Below are 27500 nucleotides of genomic sequence, written 5' to 3'. Positions count from 1 at the left end.
CTCTTAGCATCTTGGGGAGAGTCTGCCGTTCTGTGAAATAAAACGCATAATATTTTTTAAATTCTGGCCAGAAAACTGGTCCTTCAGAATTGATCCGATTAAAATGACCGTCATATTCTCATAAACTCTCAAACCAGCGACTTCTTTGATGACTTCTGAAGTCCCAGGCTTGAGAGTTTGTTGACAAGATGTGGGTCATTTTATTTGATCGAAACTTGAAGGATGAGTTTTCTGGCCAATTGTTGTTTTTTATTAGTTTTATTTCACAGAATGACAGAAGTGAATGCTAAGCTATTAGAAGCTGCGGACTGTAAAATAAAAATAATAAAGTACAAAGGTGACCAAAAAACGCTTTTTAAAAAAAATGTTAAAATTAAATAAAAACTGAGCGTTTCGAGCTCAAATCTGTTCTTCGGCCAAAAACAAAAATGGTAAAAACGGTATCTAGTTCTTCAAGTTAAATCCAGAAAGACGGGAGAATAAATGTTTTCTTACTTTTGCCAGCTGAGAAACTTATACAACTTATTTCTTTTTTCAAGAGCTCTTTAAAATAACTTAATATCAATGATTATTCACGTCTACGGTTACGTAAACGGCCTCTTGGTACATCCTCAGGTACATGAAGAAAATCATAAATTTCTGGCCTTTTAAAACTTAAAAAAAATTATTTAGCTTGTGCACGATAGAGTGGGGGTCTCGATAGCTCAGTTGGTAGAGCACTCGCGTTAACACAAAGAGACTGAGATCGATTCCGGGTGCAGTCGAAATCTTTTTCTGAACCCCCCTGTCCACCCAGAAGTGAATGAATGGGTAGTTGAGTCTGTTAGATGTAGTGGGAAGTACTTTGCGATAAACTAGCGTCCTATCCAAAGGATAGCAAGCACCTGTTATTGTCCGTTTCACGTCGTAAAAAAAAAAAAACAACAAAAAAACAAACAAACAAAACCGGCTCTGAAGGACTACGACAAAGCAGTCTGAAAATCCGGCAACCAGGTTGATGTGTCAATCTGATCTGACAGTAGGACAGCCAGCAGACGTCAGTCGGACAGACGTGTTTTCAAACAAAAAGATAAAAGCAGACGACATCAATTATCCCATCGGCATTCCTTATACTTCCCATGTATGCTCTACACATACAAAACCGCAGACATTGATTTAATCCCTTGTACAGAACGGCTAAACCCTTGGCATCTCGCAATGTGCACGGGGGACAGCTGAGTACACACACACACACACACACACACACATACACACATGCACTGAGAGGGGGGGGAGAGAGAGGGAGGGAGAGAGAGTCAGAGAGAGGAGGAAAAGAGAGGGGGGAGAAAGAGAGGAGGAAAAGAGGGGGAGGGAGGGAGGGAGAGAGAGAGAGAGAGAGAGAGAGAGAGAGAGAGAGAGAGAGGGAGGATAGAGTCAATACCAGGAATAGAGGAGAGGAGAGGAAAGGGGTGTATGTAGGGTTGAGAGAGACAGAGATAACTATGACGTCAGAGAATCATCACAGTTTCATTCTACTCTGCATTCAAAACATCACAAGGTCACCAAGTGCAGACAAGCCAGTGTCAATTTAACGTGCTCTAACATAACTTCTATCATTTATTTTTTTTCCTTAGAAAATCTATTTCGGAAAGAAACTTTTCCAACCAATTTAAGAAGCCCCGGAGGAGGAGGGGGGGGGGAGGTCCTGATGACTCGGTTGGTAGAGCACTTACTTCACATACAAAGGGATCCAGGTCAGTCCCAGGTGAAGTCGAGATTTTTTTTCCCCGACCCCCTTGCCCACTATGCGAGTACGCACCAATTTCTGGAACGGGGCAGCAGCTTCTAATGGTGTTCGCACTATTATGTTATATGACGATCGACCCAATCAGTAAAGTCTTTACCGCACTCGTGCACCCTCCTCGCAAACCCACTCGGAGGCTTCGGCAGAACACACCGCTCAACTAGATGCTCTGCGGCTTCGGGTTCTTGTCCACATCGGGTACATGTTGGACAGGTGGAAAGCCCCCCCCCCCCCCCTACCCACTGATGAAGCGATTTTCCCGTGAGTGAGGCAGGTCCTCGACCGAAGCCGATTCGCTACCACCCAGTGTCTCCTCTTACTGGTGGAGAAGCCTGGCAACTTCTCACCAAGTTTAGAGGAGTGTATGAGCCCGCCCCCCTCGAGGGATTGAATTCGTCCAAACCGACTTCCATCTCGTATAATAATATGCATCTCTGTAAGTATTCAGGGAACGGGGCGACAGATAGCGTGTGCCAGTGTGCACCAATTTCCGAAATGGAGCAAGTAGATTAAGCGAGTATGCACCCTGTTCCGGAATGGAGCGAGGTAGATTATGCAAATGTGCATGCACTATCTTTACGAGCAATCGTGTCCGTATAAAAGCTACGACGATCACTATTTTATTACACGCGATACCCAAGCATTCCAAGCAATCAGGAGATGTCCCTAACATCAGTTAATTGCCGTACTCTGCAAATAAAACATACTCGGTATTTAAAAATTTGGCCAGAAAACTCGTCCTTCAAAAATCGATCGATCTAAATGACCATCATTTTGGCAAAACCTCGTCGAGGTCCCAGGTTTGAGAGGTTTTGCCAAAATGAGGGTCATTTACATCGATCGATTTTTGAAGGACGAGTTTTCTGGCCAAATTTTTAAATACGTGTTTTGGGTTTGTTGATTTACTTTTTCAGGGTACGGCAGTTATCTGGTTAAATTAAATAGTGTCGTCATCTTCGTTTTCAGTCACAATGACAATAAAGAGGAGGAGGGGGGGTAGGATTGAAACGTTCAAAAGAAATCGTGATGTACTAATTGCATTTATAAGAAATCCAGGTCGTCAATGTCAACAAAATAACGTGTAACAAAAAGAAATCACCCACTATGACTAACCCCGAGCCTGGGCTCTGGTCAGGACGTGTTGTGTTCACAGGGCGTTCCGTCAAGTTTATCAATCCCGCCGAGAACAAAAATTAATCGCCTTTATGATAAGGATGAACTGATTCAAAACGAATACATTAAGATTGTCAAGAGGTTGATAAATATTTGTTAAGCGTTCACATTGTAAAGGCTGATGAAAAACCATCTTTTCAAGAGATTTATATAATATTCATAATACAGCAGTGATGGTTAGAGTTCGTTTCTTACCTGTAGCTTAACTTGAGTTCTTCTATAGCTCAATACCCACTAAACGTGCTCAAAGCGCTTTACAAAAGGTCCCTGACCAAACAGCAGCACGTAACATGTAGAACGAGACGCAGAATGCCTGTTAGGCGATAATATTATAATTTTTCTTCCCGACAAAGACAAAGCTGTTAACAGCCAGGTACTCATTTTACACCCCGAGCACGGTGAGAGAATGTGATTAAAAGAGCCTTTTCCAAGGACTCGACTATGCGCAAAGCGAGGCTCGAACCCAGGACCCTCCGATACAAAAGCGAGTGCCACACCACAAGACCACATAGCCGCATGTAACCAAAACGAAGATGAATAAATAAATGGGATCAACCGTTTCAAAACCAGAATTGTGTCGGGATGAACTTGGAACTTAAGGTTAACGTCTAAATTGTACGGTTTTAAAATCAAAATAAAAGCTTTCATAGAGAAAAAAGGAAGAACCTTCGAGAGAAAATAAGTAGGAGTGAAATATCTGTTCAATGTTATAGTTATCATATAACGTTATAACAAGTGTATTTGCCATTGGGGCGGGGGGGTTCAGAGTACGTTAAGTAGTTGTATTGAAGATTATGGATCAGAATATTTTTTTGTTTGTTGCTTTAGGTCTCTTCCAACACAATTGAGGTTATATGAGAGACCGCTGAAACAAAAAAAAACAAGCAATCTAACAAAAATAGTACAAATGTCAATCAAATTCATAACCTAAAGATATCATAAGCTAAATTATAAATAACCAAGAACAAACAGGCAGAGGATTTACAGGAAAAAAAATATCCCTGTCAAAAATACAATCACAAACCAAAGAAGCAGGATAGGCTAGTAAAGAGAAGAAGAAACGACATCACTATCGGATCGTACACCCATGCGAACATCATAGGTATATGATTCAAGGGTGATGCTCCCATCCAACCACCCGCTGGATCAGTATAGAATGATATCGTGGCTTGTGAGGTGGATGGTGGGTGATAAGAAGAGAATGGTCGAAATTTTTGGATTAGAGACGATAGGACGATAACGATGAGTGTGAAAAGGAACATTTTTCATTTTTGTTGTGATAAACGATGAAAGGCAAAATTTGGAAGCGGAGGAAGTGAAGATGATAAAGAGGCAAAGGGAAGAGGAGGAGAAAGAGGAAGAAGAAGGGAAGGTGAATGGGGAGGTGATGATGATGCTGATGAGGATGAGGAGGAGGGATAGGGATGTTGGGAGAAGGAAGGGAATTAGAAGTCGTAGGAGATCATTGATAACAACATACAGGAAGACGATGATAAATGATGAAGATGAAGATGATGATGACGACGACGACGATGATGATGCAGTCCCTTACCTTTCCCAGCAGTCGTCCTCGTAGATAGGTGGTGTCCGTGGTGTTATCGTAAATAATGTGTGTATTGTCGAAATGTTGGTGAATGTCCGGCGAGTGGCCAGTGGTATCCGGGGTACTGCGTACGTTGTCCGCCGACGCCGAGGACTGGAGACGCTGCTGGGGAGTCTGATGGTGGTGGTGATTGTTGTTGTGGTGGCCTCCAGAAGACGCTGGGGATGTCTTAATAACAGTGCGACCACCACCACCGCCAGAGCCACCCGTGTGGCTAGTGGTAGCTGGCCGGATTTGTTCCTTCATCTTGGATTTTGGGGGCGCGGCGTTTAAGGTCGGGGCGGGTTTCGGCACCAAAACCTCCACAGACATGAGGCGTGGGGCCCAAAAAAATAAAGTTGTCGGGTGGTTACGTTGGTGTGGACGGGTTGGTTATTGAGTTATTGTTGTTTTGTTTGTTGTTGTTTGATATTGTATAAGGCACGAAATAGTTCGCCGTTGTTGTGATAGTGAGAATAATTAAAATAATAATAAATCTAGGAATAAAAACATGCAATTCTATTTTCTCCTTTGTACAGGACGGAATGTCGGAACACATAGGTGGCCGTTTGTCTTATTATTGATGTCGTTGCTGTTGCTGCTGTTGTTGTTGAAGATGATGATGATGAATGCCTAATCTATTTCCGTCTTAGGCTGATAATAAAATCGACCTCTTCCTCTCGGCTTATCGCCGAAGTGATGACGGCGGCTATATCGTAAAGTGATATTGTCTTGGTCGACACATTTTTATCTGAAACGAACAAAGAAGAGATTTGAGTGATTATAGATAATGGTAATAAAATACAAGACGTATGTATGTACGTAGGGCATTATTGTATCCATGGAACGCTTCTGTTGTTTTGTTTCTTTCGGGGATTTTTGTTTTTTGTATTGCTTTGTGTGTGTTTTTTTTTTTTGTTTTTTTTTTGTTTTGTTTTTTTTTTTTTTTTTTTTTTTTTTTGGGGGGGGGGGTTGTTTGTTTTTTGTTTTTGTTTTTCCTTTTGAAATAATGATACAGGGTGCACGTAAGCCGTGGCCATTATAAGAAATGAAAGAAACAATTTATCGCTTTAATACAACTAAAGCACGACTATATTCATTTTAAGATCTTCAATTCCGCAGCCCAGGGGAAACGATGTTTGTTGGACATCTCCTTGTAAGATATGTGTACTGAATAATTAGTATAAACGTGTCTGGTCTTGTTAATACACATCTCCCCTTATTGCACAGCGTGGCTCAGCGGTTTGGTCTTTGCTTCGTACCCCAAAAGGTACCAAAAAGTTCGACTACCCGCCGCCTTGTTTGGCCTGGGTTATTCCAGTTTTCCCTTTGAATAGACCCTAAAGAAAAATTTCCCCTTAGGGATTAATAAAGGGAATTTATTATTTATTTATTCTTTTATTAACAATGAAAACAAAAGAACGGTGATATTTGGATATTTTATAAAATTTCATGAAGACAATAGATACAAAGACAAATATCTAAAACTAAAAAAGTGAATAAGTGCAATTTTTTTCTGTAATAAAAGAGAAAAAAAAAACGTCGATCCGTAAGATTCATGGGGATTTAGAATTTGCAATTTACCAAACCCTGTCTATTGAAGTGTCAAATGTAAAAAATAAATTGCCCTTTTAATCCTCATTATAAGACTATATGCAATAAAATCTGAAACACAGTGGGATAGAAAACAGAAAAGACATTAATCAGGTTATCCCGCAGGCTTTTCTAATAATAATATACATAATATTTGAAAGACAATCAATATGAAAGATGTCCGGATAATAACCCTACAAGTCACTGTGTCACTGTGTGTGGCGAGGGAGGCAGGGGGGGGGGGAGGAGGAGGGAGAGAGAGAGAGAGAGAGAGAGAGAGAGAGAGAGAGAGGTGGGGGGGGGGGGGGCTAAAAATAAGAAGGTGGTTAAAACCATTTTTCATTGTGTTTCAAAACTAGGCTGGACGAGATAAAAATCAAGAGGAGAATCATTGAGTACTAAACGTATAATGGGTAAATTGTCTTGCTGTCATCAGCCCTCAAATCTTTTCATCACTACAACCCACAGGCTGTAGAGTGTATAGATTAACCCTTTCACCCCAGTAACCATAGAAAACATGACCCAAATTCCAAATATTTCTGGTTATAATTTTGATCAGGAGCATCTAATTTACCACGCGGAACAATACCGGCTTGAGGCGGAGGGTCACAGTTCAAGACTTATAAGTGTTATTAAATCCTTTTGATTAAATTGGGTTTTATTATCAAGATGAGATATATTGATTACCTTTTGGGTTTCTTTTCACAATGAAAACTACACATTTTAAAATTTACAAGTAGACACGACTCCAATTATATATATATATATATATATATATATATATATATATATATATATATATATATTATATATATATATATATATATATATATATCGTTCTAACTACAAGACCTGATATGGCTGATTTTATTATTAAAAGTCACAAGCATCTTGGAAAATTGGGAAGATCTGATTTCAGGTCAGACTAAAACCCAACCCACCAATGACAGGTAGTATAATTAGAGATAATATGTATTATGTTTGGATCCAAGACAATAATTATCAACGACTCCAATCTCCCATTAACTCACTCAACCCTAACACCGACTATCTATAGATAGTATGCAGATGACGTCACTCAGGCTTTTGTTATTGTTTTTGCCATCCGCGTTTGTGAGTTGTTCTCACTAAACTGTATTAACAAGACTATAAAAGTTCATGGTTACACAGAGTTTGTGTGTTGGTCCGTTTACTTCCGGATGGCAATGTTGTGAACTCCTTGGCCAAGCGCATTCTATCTATAGCAAGCGTTATATTATTGTTATTGTTTTGTTTTTGTCTTTTTTGTTTTTCACTATTTTAATATTAAGCATTTAAATCGCGCCCAAATAATACCGTTTTGGTGCAGTGGATCATAAATAAATAAAGGAGCTGATTTCAGGCCAAACTTTATTTTTAAAAAGTGTTTTGTAAAAGCCAGGAGGAATAAATTAATAAATATAACGGCGTCGGGTTACTGGTGAAAAGATAGTTGACACTCGGATAGATTCTCGAGTAGTATTTAACCCAAATTCCATATTATCGAACACGGTGATGGTGATGGTGATGATGGACTACTGACGTGATGAGGGGGGGGGGGGGGGGGGGGGGGGATGACGGGGGGGGGGGGAAAATGGAAAAGGCGTTATCGTTTCAATCCATAAAGAGCCCTTCAATTATAGACGCCTATTCAGTCTTCAGAAAGATGTGGAGATACATCGTATGTCACATTATAAGATAGTTTTGGGTACAGTAGTAGTAGTGAGCATTGTTCTACCCTCCGGCAATACACCGACTTGTAACCGGCGCCCTTACTTGTTGTAGCCCACATGTGACCCATCGTCTCAAAACGGTAATATGTCGGAACGAACCAGATGCTTAAAAGACTACTTTAATGTTAAAACTGGTCAAAAATATAAATTGTTGGCATTACCACCTTAAATTATGGTTGCCATTCTCCTCAATAAATCATATTAACTCAACACAAGTCTGATATTTCTGGCTATAAATTCAATTTTCAACATCTTAACCAACCCGACTTAATACCGTTTTGAGGCGAAGGGTCACATATCTATTGGAGAGGGCCCCGGATGGCCCAATTCAATTGGTGAAGCTCTCGTCAAACATTCAAGAGAAACAGATTCGAATCAGGGCATGGGAGATATTCCAAATGCATCCGTCACTTAGACTACAAACAGTAAATATAATGGAGTCCGTCTACAATTAAGGTTTTTATGTTGTTATGGATGTAACGCGGTGCCTCTCCTGAATTTCTTAATTTGACTTTTCTTCAACTCTTCACATTTAGATTCATCAGCCAGGGTCTGGGCAAAACCAATGAGTTTTATTAAATCTTGTTGGACGAAAGAAAGCCACATATCAAATTTCAAAAAGGGAAGGGGCGAGGTAGACTTCTACACCAAGGAGATGTCAACGAGCATCTTTGGAATCATTTCTTAAAATGCCCGCGCTCTTAAATGGACGGTAATATATTATCATTATGCAAAAAGCAGCGTTTGACACAAAAACCAATGCCCAATGTGCATCTTGTAATTTAGCTCTATTATGAGACCCTATAAACTACCGTAAAACAACCTGGTTTGTTCCATTAAAACTTTACACATTAAACAACGGTAAATAAACATCATCCAGTTAGAAAACAACCCACAATAAAACTGCGTCTTCAAGTCCATGAAATAATGTCCGCTTTCACATAGGATCCGAAACAGCGATGAATAAGCAGCCTACTCTAATTTTCACTTTAGGCAAATTTTACATTAATTAAAATATTGATCGACCGATTAAAAAACAAAAAAATCAAAAATCTAAATACGCCTCACCTTAATGCTTTAAAGAGTTTTGAAATAGAAGGCTAAAGTTTAACCTCTTTCATCAAGTTGAGAGTCGTTACAAATCGATCGATAAATATCATTTAAAGCAATTTTGTCGTCCACTGTCCTCCAATAGGAATCAATGGTTTGTGTGACAAGATCCTATAATACAGAAAACAAAAGAAAACCTCTAGGACTAGAGCACTCGTTCAGTCCTTACGTACCACCGGATCACGAACAGGAAATGAACGAGAGGACCTACTTGTCACAGACAACGAGTAGACACTTTCCAGTGTGCAGTCGACGCCTACTTATACCGCACGACTAATAATGATAATAACAACAACAATAATAATAATAATAATAATAATAATGATGATGATGATGATGATGATGATGATGATGATGATAATAATATAAGAATAATAATAATAAAATAATAATAATTAATAATATAATATATTATTATATAATAATATATTATTATATAATAATAATATATATATTATTATATGATAATAATATATATTATTATTATTATTATTAATAATATATATTATTAATAAATAATATATTATTAATAATAATAATATAATAAATATATAATAATAAATAATATATAATAATATATAATAATAATAATAATAATAATAATAATAATAATAATAATAATAATAAAAACAACAACAAAACAACAACAACAACAAAAACAACAACACAGAAAAGAAGAAGAAGAAGAAGAAGAAGAAGAAGAAAGAAGAAGAAGAAGAAGAAGAAGAAGAAGAAGAAGAAGAAGAAGAAGAAGAAGAAGAAGAAGAAGAAGAAGAAGAAGAAGAAGAGAGAAGAAGAAGAAGAAGAAGAAAAGGAAAGAAGAAGAAGAGAAAAAGAAGAAGAAGAAGAAGAAGAAGAAGAGAGAGAGAAGGAAGAGAAAAGAAGAAGAAGAAGAAAAGAAGAGAAGAAGAAAGAAGAAGAAGAAGAAGAAGAAAGAAGAAGAAGAAGAAGAAGAAGAAGAAGAAGAAGAAGAAGAAGAAGAAGAAGAAGAAGAAGAAGAAGAAGAAGAAGAAGAAGAAGAAGAAGAAGAAGAAGAAGAAGAAGAAGAAGAAGAAGAAGAAGAAGAAGAAGAAGAAGAAGAAGAAGAAATAAAAAGACATGAATAAATAATAAATGATGATGATGACGACGACGACGATGATGACGACAACGGCGATGGGGAGGAGGTCAAAAAACCTGTATATAAAATTATTTAAATACAACACTAGCACAGACAATAGCCAGAATCTTACATACGACAAATCCAGACCGGGGTGAAAACACTAGACTTGTCAATGTATGCCAGACATGACAACGGCAATGACGACAACGATGACGGTGACAAGTGATACAGAAACCAAACATTTTCACAGTCATAGGAAAGGAAAATACATAGACAAACACACACACAAACACACACACACACATACACACACACGATTACGCGTCGTAAAATTATGTGGAAAGTATGTGTTTTTTAGCTGTCCTCTTCAGTCTGTCGTCTCGGTTGGATTAGCAAACACCATGAAATGTACACACACGACAATCATAACACAAGTATTCACATACCCACACACACATTTAATTCAACACGGCGAAGACGCACATCGATGTAATATACTACGACATAGAAACATTTATCTATGGAACACAAACACGCACATATACACAAACAGAAAGAGATAAAGGGGGGGGGGGGGGGGAATGCATGTTTGAATTGACATCAAATAGATATAGATTAATCCATCTCAAAGGATAGAGAGGAAAGGGGGGGGGGGGGGGGGGAGAGAGAGAGAGGAGAGAGAGAGAGAGAGAGAGAGAGAGAGAGAGAGAGAGAGAGAGAGAGAGAGAGAGAGAGAGAGAGAGACGCGGTGATCATTAAAAATTCCAACAATTTATTTACATGACAAAGCACTAGCTGACAATCAAAACAAAAAGGACATATTTATCGCACTACTCGATACTCATTATCGGGAAAACCCAAACCACAAAATTCACCTTTGATTCATGCCCACAACGATAAAAATAAATAGACAAATATAAATAAATAAATCTTTCATTAAAATAGATAAAAACTCGCACTCTCTTTTTTTTTAAACCACACAGAATAAAACAAAACAAAAATATTTTTAAAAAAATAAAAAAGGAAAAAAAAAAAAGAAAAAGAAAAAGACGGCGGCGAAAATTAAAACCACAACAAACGTAAACAAAGCGTGCACTCGCTGACCTTGCGTGGGCTTATTGATTGGGAAAAGAATGGGTATGATACTGTGAGTATGTTTGTGTTTAAGAGAGAAAGAGAGAGAGAGAGAGAGAGAGAGAGAGTGTGTGTGTGTGTGTGTGTGTGTGAGAGAGAGAGAGTGTGTGTGAGAGAGTGAGAGAGAGGGGATAGAGAGTGAGAGAGGGGATAGAGATATATAGAGAGAGTGGGAGAGTGAGCGTGACTGTGGATGAGCGAATGAGCGTGTGTGTGTGTGTGTATTAGTGATTTTATTTTGTGTGTGTGTGTTGTATGTTGCGATGTGTCGTTTGAACACAGCTGTAGGTCGTTTAATCATTACTCAAACACACCGTGTCTCATACACAGGTAAATCCCCCGTGAGTTCCAAGCGTGAGTCGAGAGCGATTGAATGTCTTAGGCAATTGCCATTGCGTGTGAATCTAGGACTTCATATATATATAGATGTCGCTGGTGTGAATGGATTGTCATCAATGCTATCTATATATCTCTAGATATGATTGTCATGGAAAAGCATCAGTGAGAGTCAGAGGGACAGGTACTGTTGACATATTGGTACCATGCTATGCTATACTCACAAGAACTGCCCGCCAGATAAATCTTACCGACACACAATTCTTTGTATTCAGTGAGAACTAATCACCCATTTGAGGATGTAAACAGAATAACAAAGAGCCAGTCAAGTGACGTCAACTTCATTCATTCTTTAAAAAATTGTAATTTTAAAATGGCAAAATGTAACCAATGGGGTCAATCTGGTAACATTACAGAATTTTCTGGGTAAATAAAATTGAGTTTGAAGATTAAATAACACAAACTGAAATAGGAAGTAAAAAACACACCAAAAAAAAAAAACAAAAAAAAGAACAACAACAAAAAAAACTTTAAGTAAATAACTCAGTAATGGCATTTGTTTTTGTATTTTTTATGGGGGGGGGGGGGGGGGGTTATCTATATTCCTTCTCGGACTGCCTAGGTGACAGTATCTAATGTGGTGGTGGCGTTTGTAGTTAAGATGAATGCCACTACGCCACTACCAATATCATCTCATTCACCTGTGGCGTTTCATTCATCCTGTTTTTTTTATAAAGGGGAAACCCGAAACGTTCATTTGATCTGTTTTTGTAATTAAATTGAAGCTTACATTCAACTTCACATTATTATCTATTTCTTCAAGATTCTAGCAGCAACATTTACACAACATAATATTATGATAGTGGCAATAATACAGTGTTTGATGAAGCAAGAAAAACAATGATGTTTATGATGGGGTAGAATTTCAGCTCCATTATAATAATATTGAGACAGAGGCGAATGGTTTGAAGACGTATCGGGTTTCATCTTTATCGACCACAGGAGTATGAATAGCTAATTAAATGCAGAGCACAAAAGTATTGAATGAATAATGAGCAGAAGGAGAGGAGAGAAGAAAGACGATGGCAAAAAAAAACAAAAAAATAAAAAAAAAAACAAATATAAATAATAATAATAATAATAATAATAATATTATAATAATAATAATAATAATAAAATAATAATAATAATAATAATAATAATAATAATAATAATAATAATAATAATAATAATATAATAATAATAATAATAATAATAATAATAATAATAATAATAATAATAATAATAAAATGACGAAGATGATTGAGCTTTTGGGCTTTTTTATATAGCACAATATCCACTAAAGGTGCTCAAAGCGCTTTACAAGGGGTCCCCGGGACGCCTGTTAGGCGATATTACAATTTTTTAGGACAGAGACATCGCTGTTAACGGCCAGGTACTCATTTAACATCTGAGTACAGTGAGAGAATGTGAGTAACTATGTGCCGAGCGAGGCTCGAACCCAGGACCTTGCGATCCGAAAGCGAGCATCATACCACAAGACCACATAGCCGCACAAATGATGCTAGTTCTAGTAATCGGGAGTAATTTGGAACGTCGAACATGCCATCTCAACAAATAAGTAGCCAAAGGAGCAACACGAGGAAATAAAATCTCCGCCGGTATGAACTGCGTGCTCACAATTGCAAACGTCATTCTCTTATCAAATTACACACAACATGGCAACACAGGGAAATCAAACACTAATCACACATCTCTGCTTTTCGTTGACCAAATTAAAAAAAAAAAATGTTTTTAAAAAGGAGAAGACTAAATTAAAAAATATAAAAAACAAAGAAAAGCAAATAAAAAAAAACAAAGGAAAAGAAACATTTGAGACAAAGTTTCAAAGCGGCAATAACTCGAGCTAGGTGAATTTTTAAAAAATCTTGAAATAATAATATCAATTCTCCTCAATTAGACAGCTGAATTAAACCCGTGTCTCGGGAGTTATTAGACCAGAAATTCTATTTTCTGCATCTAAAGCAACCCGACTTAAAAACTGTTTTGGGGTGCTGGGTCTCAAATTAATGTGGAACATCGCCTTAAAACAATTATAATATAGGGAATGAGATTAGCGGGAGAGTAGCGTCCCTTGATTGGACGTCACCCATAGTCTGTGACGTCACCGGCGGAAAAGTTATTAGAGAGAGAGAACGTCATGTTGGTTGTGCGCATGCGTTTCTCGTCCTCGCTTCAGATGAAAGCGGCTTGAGACACTTCAAAACCAAATCGACGTTCTCTCTGTAAGGTGACGTCCAATCAAGGGACGCTACTCTTCCGCTAATCTCATTCCCTATAAGGATGGACCAGCTGCCGAAAAGTACATACCAAGTCAAAGAGTAATCAGAAATAGGAAAGTTTATTCTTCCTCAATCTAAGAAGCACATGTGACCCATCGTCTCAAAACGGTACCATGTCGGAACGAACCAGATGCTTAAAAGACTACTTTAATGTTAAAACTGGTCAAAAATATAAATTGCTGGCATTAGCACCTGAAATTATGGTTGCCATTCTCCTCGATAAATCATTTAAACTCAACACAAGTCTGATATTTCTGGCTATAAATTCAATTTTCAACATCTTAACCAACCCGACTTAATACCGTTTTGAGGCGAAGGGTCACAAATGATTGTTTAGCATTCTCAATTTAAAGGCGCCGGCAATGAAAGGACATGTTCCAAGCAAGCAAATAACTGTAATCGGTCAAAGACAAAGAAGACTCTTTGAATAATTTTATTTATTTTTTTAAAGGAAAAAGAAAAAAAAAAATACGATTGAATTGAAATCGTAAGCCTAAGCTGGCGACCTGTCTAAGGACAAGGAAAAACGACTGGGCAGGAATCGTAAGTCTTGGCCGGCAACATGAATAGAACAAGAACATTATTGTGACTGTGATTAAAAAAGAAAGAAAAAAAAATGACCACCAATTCTATTTTAGCATCAAAATCATCCCGAAATACCACCGTTATCAGATAAGAGGTCACGAGTGGTATTGGTTGACCTTCGTTTAATATAATTATATATATATAAAAAACAAACAACCAATATATAATCATCTCCCTATGATTAAAATCCAACACCACTGACAAACACACCCACCCACATACATACACACACACACACACACACACAAACACACACACACACACACACCATTAGCAAAGTAAACACCAATCTTTATCAAATCGAGGTTTCATTATTCTGACGTACACTGAAAAATACGTTTTAAAAAAATTAAATTTGGCCAGAAAACCCTCGTCATCCAAATATCTCTCTATTAAAATGTCCCTCAACTAGTCAAAAACTCAAACCTGGGACTTCAAGGAAGTCGCCAAGTGAGTCCCAGGTTTGCTGGTTTATGACACAATCAGGTTCATTTGAATCGATCGATATTTGAAGAACAGTTTGTCGGCCAAATCTTTTTTTAATTTTTTTTTTTAATGTGTCTCATTTTATTTTTCACAGAACCGCAGTAATTTATCTCCGAATTGATTTATAATATTACTACTCCGTGTGTGTATCTGTTTAAGTGCGCACATGTGTGTGTTTGTGTGTGTGTGTGTGTGCGCGCGCGCGCGCTTTATCAGAAGAACTAGATAAAAATCAATATGTAGATATATTTCATGATTAATAACAATTAATTTTTATAGATTGAAGGGTGGATGTGTTTGAAAAGATGAGTGGGTGTGTATGTGTGTATGTGTGCTTGTGTGTGTGTGTGTATGTGTGTGTGTTACACCGTTATCAGATGAGAGGTCACGCGTAGAAATGTTAGAGCATCATCACCCAGTGATGAAAATGCGCGTTATAAATGTCATGTATTATTATTATCATCATCATCATCATCATCATCATCATCATCATCATCATCATCATCATCATCATTATTATTATTTATATTTATTATTATTATTATTATTATTATTATTATTATTATTATTATTACAGGGATGGTGGATATAAGCAATCCAAACATAGTATAGGATGGATGATAAGATCAAAGCCTTCATTCCCATAGCCTGACGCTTTCCCAAAAGTTTAGTCACACAATACAAGTCGGTGATCACCAAAAGAAAGTGAACGGCAAAGAGAATTTGGCTCACCAAATAAGAGTATCGGGGGCATCATTTATCCATTTATTTCACTCATTCGGTCATCGATATCTGTTGTTTTTTTTTTTGTTGTTTTTTTTTAATGCTAGCCAGATCAATTCTCATCTCATTCAATTCCATTCTGGACATGTGAAACGTTCATCTTTATTGGCTTTTTTTTTAATTTGTTAGCTGAAGAAGGGTTCTGAGTCCGAAACATTCCGTGCGTATTAAGTATTTAATTTATTTTATTTTTTTTTGAGCAGTTCAGATTTTTTATATCATTCAATACATATATTTATATATTATTTATATTTATTTATTATTATATTTATATATTATCATCATTAATCATTGCTTTAAATCGACCGAGGAGAGGAAATCCCAACAGAATACAAACACCAACTGCGACGTTTAATATCAAAAGGATTATTGACCCGTATATAATATTTCATTTCCCACCTCCTCTATCTATCCACCCACCCACCCTAACTTTTACCCCTAGCCCCCTTCCACCCCCTTCATTCCCCGGCCCGCTTCTTAAAACTATTTATACTCTCTCAATATATTATTATCATTATTATTATTATTATTATTATTATTATTATTATTATTATTATTATTATTATTATTATTATTATTATTATTATTATTCATCATCATTATTATCATCATTGTTATTATGATCATAATTATATTACGGTTCAAAGTTATCAGCCATTATGCGTGTCGATAAATTGTGCTGGTGTAACATACGGTGTTGGGATTCCCCGGTGTCCCCTTGGGTACTTTAAACACACTCAGACATACACACACACACACACACAAACATACGCAGACACAGGTTCACACACCCATACAAACACACATTAAATATAACACACACATGCCATTCGTCACGCATAGACCGTATCGGCGTCGCACATAAAACAAAAATCCAATCGCAAATTATCAAAACACAAAGCGAAAAAATTTTAATATTATATATAATTATGATATACAAAAACAAAACAACAACAACAACAAAGAAAAGAAAAAAGAAAAAAAAAAAACAATAATTAATTGAGAAAGAAATCATAAAAAGAAAAAAAATCCCAATCCGAAATAATCAAAACACAAAGCAAAAAATATTAAATATTATATATAATTATGATATACAAGAACAAAACAAACAAAAAAAAAAACAATGAAAAGAAAAAAGACAAAAAAACAGTAATTAATTGAGAAAGAAACCATAAAATGATTGAAAAAATAACAGAAAGGACGCCTAAGAGAACTAACGAGAAACGCATTCCCACGACTTAACCATGGTCAATGAGTTTCACGCCTCTTCATTTATTCCCACAGTAGACCCTTATGATGTCATGGAAGATAATAAATTTCAATTACAAACTTTAAAAGTCTTAGCCTCCCCCCCCCCCCCAATCTCTCTCTCTCTCTCTCTCTCTCTCTCTCTCTCTCTCTCTCTCTCTCTCTCTCTCTCTCTCTCTCTCTCTCTCTCTCTCTCCCCTCGATTTTTGTGATAGTACTTCCACAAAGTATGCGACTCGTTCACAACTAGAGAGAGAGTGAGGCGGGAGTGGGGGGGGAAGAGAAAAAAAAAAGAGAGAGAGAGAGAGAGAGAGAGAGAGAGAGAGAGAGAGAGAGAGAGAGAGAGAGAGAGGCGACTTTTAAAGTTTGAAATTGAAATTTATTTTCTTCCATGAAACAAATAGAAACACATAGACATGGAGAGAAAGAGAGAGAGAGAGAGAGAGAGAGAGAGAGAGAGAGAGAGAGAGAGAGAGAGAGAGAGAGAGATCACATACCTGTCATCTAAACACAAGTGATAACCAAACATTATTTAATTTATCAAAGTCCAATAAATGATACGAAACTAAACTGAATCACAAACCACCTTCAATCAATAAAACTACATAGATATGTACAGGCAAACGGAAGAGAAGAAGTAGCAGACGACGAGCGAGACCCTACCATCAGCCAACACAACCACCTACGCGGACCGATTTCAACACAAAAGTCCCATCCCATATCATGAGCACACCTACCTCTATGGGAAATATAAACAAGTCACTCCATGACCCATGCTGGTACAACAAATAATGAGCATTAAATAGACATTCAAATCCAAACAAATCAACAATAAATTTGTGCTTCCCACAGCTGAATAAGGTTGTCAGATTAATTTTGCATCACACAAAAAAAAAGCCAAAAAATCTTTAAAAATGCCAAACAGTCCAGTTCCAATATCAAATTTTCTCCTAAAATATACATAAAAAGTGAACAATTGTGAAACGTATTGAGCATGGCAAAATGTTCACATTTACTTATTTATTTTATAAAAATTGGAATTAAATCTTAATTTTCATATGAAGTATTGATTAATTTTTATTTTTTTTTAATTCACCTCATCAAGATAGTTCAAAGGGGAAAAATTATGTATTTTGTGATTGCAAAAGTGTCAATAATATATTATGCGTAATAATATAGCGATTTGAAGACAATTTCTTTTACCAAAATGCCAAACCCAATATCAATGCAAACGGGTTCAAATAACGCAATGCATAATATATATTTTTTTTAAATTTTGGCACAAAAAACGCCAATTGTTGGTAATCCTAGATTCACATTCCTCAACAATAACTTTTCGCACCCAGTTCATACGAGGGCACCGCTACAGCAAACGCAATCAAACAGATACAAATGAATGCAACTGCCTTTCAAAAAGAATTAAAAAAGGCCCGTCCTACCGCCTATTAAGTACATTTAATAGAATATCGTTCTAGTGTTTGTAAAAGGTTGAATAACTCCACGATACTACGTCATAACACGGGATACCGTAATACTGTTTTTGATAGGACAGTGTCTTGTTAACTCCCCTCCTCTCTCTCTCTCTCTCTCTCTCTCTCTCTCTCTCTCTCTCTCTCTCTCTCTCTCTCTCTCTCTCTCTCTCTCTCTCCCTACATGTAAGTAAATATATATATAATATATAACCACCCCCTCTCCATTTTATTTTTTGGGTTCACTGTCAAACTACGAGTTTGCGAAGGCTACTGTTGGACCCACAAGTGACTCAAACTAGGAACTGTTAAAGGCTTAAAACAGAATGAGGTCGATTTAATCTGCTTCGCTAAAAAACATTTAAACTTAAAAAATAATAATAATAAATATGACCACTTCTTTTAACAAAAACTTATATCATAATCTTTTATCTATCATTAATATTATTATTATTATTATTATTATTATTATTATTATTATTATTATTATTATTATTATTATTATTATTATTATTATTATTATTATTAATATTAATATTATTATTATTAATATTATTATTATTATTATTATTATTATTATTATTATTATTATTATTATTATTATTATGCTCAAGGATCATAATTTTTATTAAAACAACAAATACACCGCCGATGTCCACTTAAATTGACAAAACGGGCCTGGTACAAGTTTTCTCGTTAAATTGCATTTCCTTATAATAATAATAATAATATAATAATAATAATAATATAATAATAATAATAATAATAATAATATAATAATAATAGAAATGGACGATAATAATAATAATAATAATAATAATAATAATAATAACAATAATAATAATAATAATAATAATAATAATAATAATAATAATAATAATAATAATAATAATAATAATATCAACACAAATAGAAATGGACGCCTTGAGGATGTAATAATAATATTCGTGATTTGTCATGACAATAACTTCGATGACAATGTTAAGTGATGACGATATTGAAGAGCATTCCTATTGCACGCCAAACCACTTGTTACTCAATAAATACAAAAATCCACCCGTCCGTGTTTTGTTTTTGTTTTGTTTTTAAGGGTTTTACGGCGCTTTAGGTCATATCGGCGCCAGTAAAGAGGAAGAAAATTGGATAGTAAAAGCATTCAAGATGTACAATTAAAAGGACTTGAGGAAAAAGTAAGACAAGGGGAAAAGGTTCAAATAGGGAACAGATGTAGATTACAAGAGCACACTATCAGCGTACTTAGTTTGAAATCACCTAAAAGTCTCACCCAGACACCAGCACAAGTCCCCACTAAGAGGAATACACTCAAATGTTTACATGTTAAGAATAAAACAAAATAACAGTACATAACAGAGAGATGATTTACAAGGAAATAAAATATCACCTCCCAAAACTAACTACACATTTGACTGTTTCCCTCTACTGAGCCAGGACAAAACCAAGTAATCTCATTCCAAGACAAAGACAGAAAGCAAGTTGGTAAACAGATATAGGGGGATAGAAGACACAGTAAGTACCTTCCTGTCCACTATGGTAGGTCAGGAACCCCACCCAGCCACCCATTCGTCGAAGGAAGAGTTCCAATTAGCTTTTTCTTTTGAAAGCCTGACACATTTCGACCAGGGAGCCACAATAGATTACAGTAGGATGTGCACATGTGAACTTTTTTTTTTTTTAACCTGACGACCAGTGGACCACACTAATAGACTACACAGTAGGATGTGCACATGTGAACATTGTGGACCACACTAATTGACTACACAGTAGGATGTGCACATGTGAACATTTTTTTTTTTTTGGCTTTTACTTCTTATTTTTGATCAATGCTTTTTATTCTCTTTTGACAATGCCTCAAGAACTGAATAATAATGACAAGAAGAAGAAGAAGAAGAAGAAGAAGAAGAAGAAGAAGAAGAAGAAGAAGAAGAAGAAGAAGAAGAAGAAGAAGAAGAAGAAGAAGAAGAAGAAGAAGAAGAAGAAGAAGAAGAAGAGGAAGAGGAGGAGGAGGAAGAAGAAGAAGAGGAAGAGGAGGAGGAGGAAGAAGAAGAAGAAGAAGAAGAAGAAGAAGAAGAAGAAGAAGAAGAAGAAGAAGAAGAAGAAGAAGAAGAAGAAGAAGAAGAAGAAGAAGAAGAAGAAGAAGAAGAAGAAGAAGAAGAAGAAGAATGCAGAGGATGACGATGGCGATGTCTTATTTAATTTTTAAACAAAAGCAAAATGAAGCCATTTGTAAGAGCGAAATAACAATATTTCATAAATGTTGATCAATCTGACTGTAACATACATATAACATATATTTCCCTCATCTAGTTCGTTCATTCCCACTCCGTACCGGATTAACGCTGTGGGTAACAAATTACGTTGATACATCTTTACTTAATTCGGGATGGGTTAGTAATGGTTACCCCATTATACTGTAATACCACATTATTAACAAATTCTATCGACATTAAATAGGGGCAGATTAATTCCCGTCACAGTGAGTCACTGACCGTAATTTCCATACCACTATAACTATAACTATTAGTAATAGATAGACATTACAATTATTATATATAATAATATCCGTCATTATAAGCCCTGGTTAAGCCCTCAGGAAATAATTTTTAAACAGCATCCTTTAGAAAAAAATAAATAAAAAAATTCAATGCTCATATTATTCTTGAATAACTGACTAAATAACTTTCTCATCTTTCTTATAATTTGTTTGTTTGTCTGTCTGTTGATTTCCTTTTTTTGTTTGTTATGTTTTGTTTTTGTTTTTGGGTTTGTTTGTTTTTTTTTGTTTGTTTGTTTTTTTGTTTTTTTGTTGTTTTTTTTTTTTGGGGGGGGGGTGACTTGGTTTTTCTTTTGGGAAAGGGAGTTGGGGAAGCGGAGTCGGAGAAGTGGGGTGTTGTGCTATACCTTTACTTTTGTCGTTCTTGCTTTGTCTTGGGTTATCTTTGAGTCTTTCATTTGGGGGTGAGAGAGAGAGAGAGAGAGAGAGAGAGAGAGAGAGAGAGAGAGAGAGAGAGGGGGGGGGGGAATTGCTATACCATTTTTTGACAAATTGATAATATAATACCTATAAAGGTAACCCACGCCGGGTGAAGGTACATCTACTTACAACTTTATTATTACGATCGAAGTTGTCTCCCTTGGACACCAGGCAGTGGGCTTCTCCAAAACCGGAAGTGACATTTAAATAACAATGACCTTTTCTTTTTTATACATACATTTATTTATTTATGGAAACATTTCTTTTTTTACATACATACGGTATATATCCTCTTTTTTTCTTTAATTTTCACTTCAGATCTTTCAGTGTTTTTGATCAAATATTTGCTTTCGTGCTGCTACACGTTAATACTCCCGAGCCGAAGCTACGCATATTAAAATTTGACAAACCGATCCAAACTGATCACAATATAAAACTGTATGACACATTCAAAGACGATCCACGTTGTAAGATCTATTTTGGGGTCTGTGCAGATTTGCCTGGAGAAAGTATAAATATAAACAAACCTATTTCATACATAACAATAGGATTCAATAGTCTGATGTCACGTCCGACCAGCAACGAGCAGCTTGGCTCTAAACAAAGAAAATCGGTACTTTTTATTCTTCATGCTGGCTAGAACTTTTTCACATGTTATGTGATCAGAATCTATAAAAGTCAAAACATGATTAGATTTTAAATGTTTTCTCCCTGGATACACGTTTATGCTCGTCGGAGTAGTAGTTCATAAGGGCGTCCGCCATTCTTCCGATAGTTTAGAACCAGTTACTAAGTTACTATGCGTCATTCCGAGGGAAGTGACGTCACGACTGTTGAATCGTATTGTGAGACTAACGGCTTGAAAGACTACACAGAAATCTCTCTCTCTCTCTCTCTCTCTCTCTCTCTCTCTCTCTCTCTCTCTCTCTCTCTCTCTCTCTCTCTCTCACTCTCTCTCTCTCTCCCTCTCTCTCTCCTCTGTGAGAATGTATGTTTACGAACGAGGGACCGAAGCATGAGTGTGTGGTGTGATGTGTGTGATGTGTGTGTGTGTGTGTGTGTGTGTGTTGAAAATCGAAACAAACAAGGAGCCCACCCATCCGGCTCCGGAATGACACAGTCTACGGAAAAGTGACACGTGACACGGAATAGACCATTAGATACGGTCTGACTAGCATGGCCCGCTTCTCACATAGCATCAAGCAAGGTGCAGCAGTTATAAGTAAGTGCTACTAACGGTCATTCCTTTAGAGCGGTCAGTCAGACAGCCAGCCAGTCATGAGTTGATTTATGACCAAACCGCATCACTGACCATCATCACGGCACAGCTGACAAATGGACAACCGATTAGGGCCATATTTATATTCCCTAAAGGACTGCATGCATCAAAGTCTAGCCGGACAGGCTCTCAACGATCGTGTCAGCTGTTGATCCCACCACTGGAAGCCTTTACCACAGACTGCATTCTCTATGGCCTCCACCAAGACTTGATAACCCCCACCCCCCCCCCCCCCCCCCCCCCCCTTCTCAATCCCTCTATCAACCTGCCGTCCTCCTAGCATATATGGAAATTCAAGCATTCCAATGTACTGCCGTACTTAGGGGAAAACACCTTCTTTAATCTCATTTATTCATATATTTTTTTTCGACCTTCCAATATGCACTGTTTAAAATGACCTCCCAACTAGACAAAACCGCAATTGGCAATGAATAATACTATAATAACCAGCACGGAATGGGAATCTTGTCCATGCAGCTTGCTATGAGAACAGCACGAGTAAAAGCGAAATCCTTAACATAATTTATATACATAAACACTTTAAGTTAGATGATTATGGTTTTGTTTTGTTTGGTTTGTTTGTTAATGTTCTTTTGTTTTGTTTTGTCGTTTGTTTTTCGTTTTGTTTTTTATTTTGGTTTTCTTTTGAGTTTGTTTTGATCTTGTTCTCGGGTCGAAGCACAATAAACAGATAAACAAACAAACCAAAGCTAATAAAAAAAAAAAAAACAGAAACCAACAAAGAAATTAGATTGTGACGGAGTGACCCACTTTTATAAAAGTTATCACCGATAAGATTAGAACTGATAACAGCTCAAAAGCATGTTGAAATTTATCGATGAATTAAACTAGACAAGACATAAACACGTGAGAATAAAGATTAGAAGAAAAAAAAAAAGAAAGATTTTAAAAAACCCAACTCAAACATACCCTCTCTCTCCAACGAAGGACAATTTGGGAAGGAGGTAGATAGATTGAGCTAGATAAGGTCTTGTAATTTTCGTACGATCGACAGAGTATTGTATTGTTCGTATGGCTTGAGTTTGTTTTGATTTGACGTTTGTAGTTATTATTTATTTTCATCTATTTGTGGTTTGTATAATAAGTACCAAAGTACAACAAATTATGGAGCCTTGACAGAAAACACACACTCTCTCTCTCTCTCTCTCTCTCTCTCTCTCTCTCTCTCTCTCTCTCTCTCTCTCTCTCTCTCTCTCTCTCTTCCTTTCTTTTCTTTCTTTATCTCCAATAGATCTCCAATAGATCCTTCAACAATTCTCGTCCCTCTTTCGCAGAGACCATAAAACATGATGATAATTACGAATTATATCTTTCAAAATGCAGTTGATGTGTAAGAGTAAATGTTATAATGTAGAATTGCAAGCATGTAATGGCTATTGTCCATCCACAGATTTATTATTACAGGAGCTGCTCAGATCGCAATAACAATGGGAAGACGTTATATAAATAAATTGCATTAATTATTATCACTAAGAAGTGACTAATCTCAAATCTGCATGCCTTCTTCTTTGTCGTTGAAAATGAATAAATGTTAAATCTGCAATTAAATTCCTAACAAAATGAAGAAGTGATTAAAGAATGTTTGCTAAAAATAGAAATCCCGTGCCGCCACTGACGAGTCAATCAAAGCACTAAGACAAAGACGCGTTGTTGTCGTGATTGGCTGTGACGTGACAAATACGTCGTGGAGTGGAGAAATGTGATACGGCGGCACATGTGTGTGTTCACAGGGAATAACGCCCCCCACCCCCAGGCAACACTAATTCAATGGTTATTATAGGATTTTTGCAGGACTTTTTTCTTTTTTGTTAAAAGTTGAGATGTTAAGGCGACAATAACTTCTAGATCATAATATTGAATATGCTACTGAGAGCACTGGTCACTAACTAACACACAAGAAAGTTAGATTGAGATGGAGACACGTTATGAGAATTACTCGATCAATAAACTCATTATTCATCCGTCAGCGAGTGTACCTTTAAACACGAGATGTTTAAAACGGGAAGTCGACGAATACATAATATTATACACACGTCCAGAACCCAAAATGATTCTGTAGTTATTAGTGAGTTGAAATGGCGAAATAATGTTATTATCAATTACCCGAAATGGACTACATTCAAATCCACCTCTAATGTTGCACTATCAAGGGCAAATCCCTCTTTACGTTTATCGTCAAAACACATCAAATTGCCCAGACTTCCAACAATTTTCATAGGGACAAAACTGAAGTAAGTAGAGAATTGTCATAAGACAAAAGTGTTTTTCTTTCTTTTTTTTTTATTATTTTATTCCGTGAAAGGGAATCGAACCCCGGAATCGACTGATAGGCATCCTCGTGTTGCCCGCGCCACTCTCACATTTCTGACAGTGTTCCTTCCTAATGTCGTGGCTGGCGACTGGGATTATTGGAAAATATACCAGACAGACAAAGAAGGGATGCCGTAACACACAAGGTTATTGTGTCCTGTTTATTATTGATTCTATTGTCAGAGTCATATATATACACACGGTCTCTCTCGCACATGCATAAACAAACAAATAAATACGCACACATGCACAAACACACACACGCGCGCGCGTAAGAGATGTTTGTATTAAGAAGACAGCCAAGATGGCAAAAACAATAACGATGCTAATTCCACGGATCGACTTTGTCTTTGTTCAAACATTTTGTATTCATTGTTTTGTTGTTGTCTTTTAAAATCAATGTTTGAAACCAAAGTAAACCAGATTTGATATTTGCATTTAATATGCGCGCGCAAGTTTTCCTTTTTCCTAGCATAAAATGTATAAAGTATCATGACTTTCTTAATTTTATATTCATTAATCGAGCATCTTACAAAATTGGTGGTGACGATGATGATGATGATGATGATGATGATGATGATGATGATGATGATGATGATGATGATGATGATGATATCGATGATGGTCATCGTCACCATAATATTACCATCGCAACCACCCAAATTACGAACATCATTATCACCAACGTCAATGTCACATTTCATTCAATCAATGTCCCAACCATGTTTTGGTTGCTTTTAAAGGGTTGTCACAGCTTTGGGTTATTTCAGCGCCAGTAAAATGGAATAAAATAGGATAGTCAACCCATTCTAGATTTACAAGACAAAGACTTACAAGACTTCGAACAGGGAACAGAAGTAGAGTCCAAAAGCAAACTCTCAATGTACTTAGTCGAGATCACCTAAATGATTACCTAGACGCAACCACATGATCCCAACGAGGAGAAATACGCTCAGATGTTAACACAATATTATAATATTCAAAACAAAAACTATAAGGGCATAACAGAGAGACGATATACAAATACTATACACTTGTTTTACTTCCCAGCCAAAGACTCCGGCCAGGGCCAGGACAAAACAAAGGTATCCCATTCCACAACAAAGATATAGAGCAACCCGGAAAAGGAGATCGGATATATATATATATATATATATATATATATATATATATATATATATATATATATATATATATTGGAGGATGGTAGACACTGCAAAAGTGACCTCCCCGCCGACCGTGGGAGGTCAAGAGACCAGCCAGACCACAACGATTATCCAGTTGATATCTGATTTGTCACACGCACTTAAGTCCACTCGGACAAACATACTGTAGCTGCTTGTTTATAAATATTAGGACGTGTGAAGTTGACGCCGATATGCTCTTTGTAGTTGTTTTGAGACCGCCAGTGAGTGATTAGTTCTCTCTAGTTCTCTCATTCACACTTTACTATAAACGTTTTGGGTTTAACACGATGAAAACGAGGAGCTTTGAAGTAAAACGCATACCAACAATAGTAATGTCCCCTTAGACCCCCCCCCCCCCACCCCCTAACCCCCAACACACACACACATATATACAATATTTTTTTTAGCAATCACTACCGCATTGTTCACTAAATATTAACTGTTGGGATGTCCAAATCAGATCAAGGGTCGTGGTTACGTTCCCCTCTACAACGAGTTTACGCTTCTAAGTTACAATAAGTTGACAGCCAAATAAGCACATTGCACCATTATTATAGCCTAAGGCCACGGCGACACAGAGTCACCACCCTCAATTTTACATACATCAAATCCTCCAGAACGTAAAGGTATGATGTGACCTTTATCACATTTTTTCTGCCGTACTCTGAAAATTAAAAAAAACCCACCTTTTATTTAAATTTTGGCCATAAAACGACCCTTATCATGTCAAAATCTCTCACACCTGGTCTTAGCCCCAGGTTTGAGAGTCTTTTGACAAAATGAGGGCCATTTTAATCCATCGATGTTTGAGAGACTAGTTTCCTGGTCAAAATTTTTAAAACGTGTGTTTTGAGGTTTGTTTCTTTTTCAGTGCATGCACAGCACATCTGTAGGGAATGTCGCGTTTTCCGTACAACACAGAGCGAGTCCTTCAAAATACATAACACCTTTTTATAATTTTGGTCAGAAATACATACTTTACATTAAATTATAGCTTCACACATCCATCTAGTAACGGCTCGCAACTCGAAAAAAAAATCAAAAATCTAAGACATCTCTGAAGTCGAGCATGCAGCTCTGTGTTATCCTTTTTGGATTAGTACTGGTAGAGTCCCTGGCTCAAGTCTTGTCAGTACACAACCCCGCTGCTTCACCGATGTGACCTTGACTCAACACTCAATGACGTCAATCCATCCGATCGTCTGCTATGTAGACAACCTAACCACACGGGGGA

At 36.7% G+C, this 27500-nt stretch overlaps 2 protein-coding genes across 6 annotated transcripts in view; one reads left to right on the top strand and one right to left on the bottom strand.

Annotated features, from left to right (window-relative positions):
• The window catches only part of LOC144970972 (UDP-N-acetylglucosamine transporter-like), a 140666-nt gene that overhangs the window by 33321 nt on the left and 79845 nt on the right, over positions 1-27500 (top strand). The gene's annotated exons all lie outside the window — the stretch shown is intronic.
• LOC144970948 (serine/threonine-protein kinase PLK1-like) overlaps positions 1-27500 on the bottom strand; it is a 214915-nt gene that overhangs the window by 174222 nt on the left and 13193 nt on the right. For 3 of the 5 annotated variants that reach the window (XM_078911159.1, XM_078911184.1, XM_078911175.1), the window contains exon 2: positions 4509-5289. In XM_078911159.1, the coding sequence (XP_078767285.1) occupies positions 4509-4871 (363 nt within the window). In that variant the 5' untranslated portion in view covers positions 4872-5289. Of the gene's footprint in view, positions 1-4508; positions 5290-8950; positions 9140-27500 lie in introns of those variants that run through there. The other 2 variants (XM_078911167.1, XM_078911193.1) reach the window with 2 other exon arrangements.

Source organism: Berghia stephanieae, chromosome 1, assembly GCF_034508935.2.
Source record: "Berghia stephanieae isolate SIO BIC M18660-M18661 chromosome 1, UCSD_Bste_1.3, whole genome shotgun sequence".
Lineage (NCBI taxonomy): Eukaryota > Metazoa > Mollusca > Gastropoda > Nudibranchia > Aeolidiidae > Berghia > Berghia stephanieae.
Note: the sequence above shows the minus strand (reverse complement) of the source record. Positions and strands in the feature narration are given on the sequence as shown.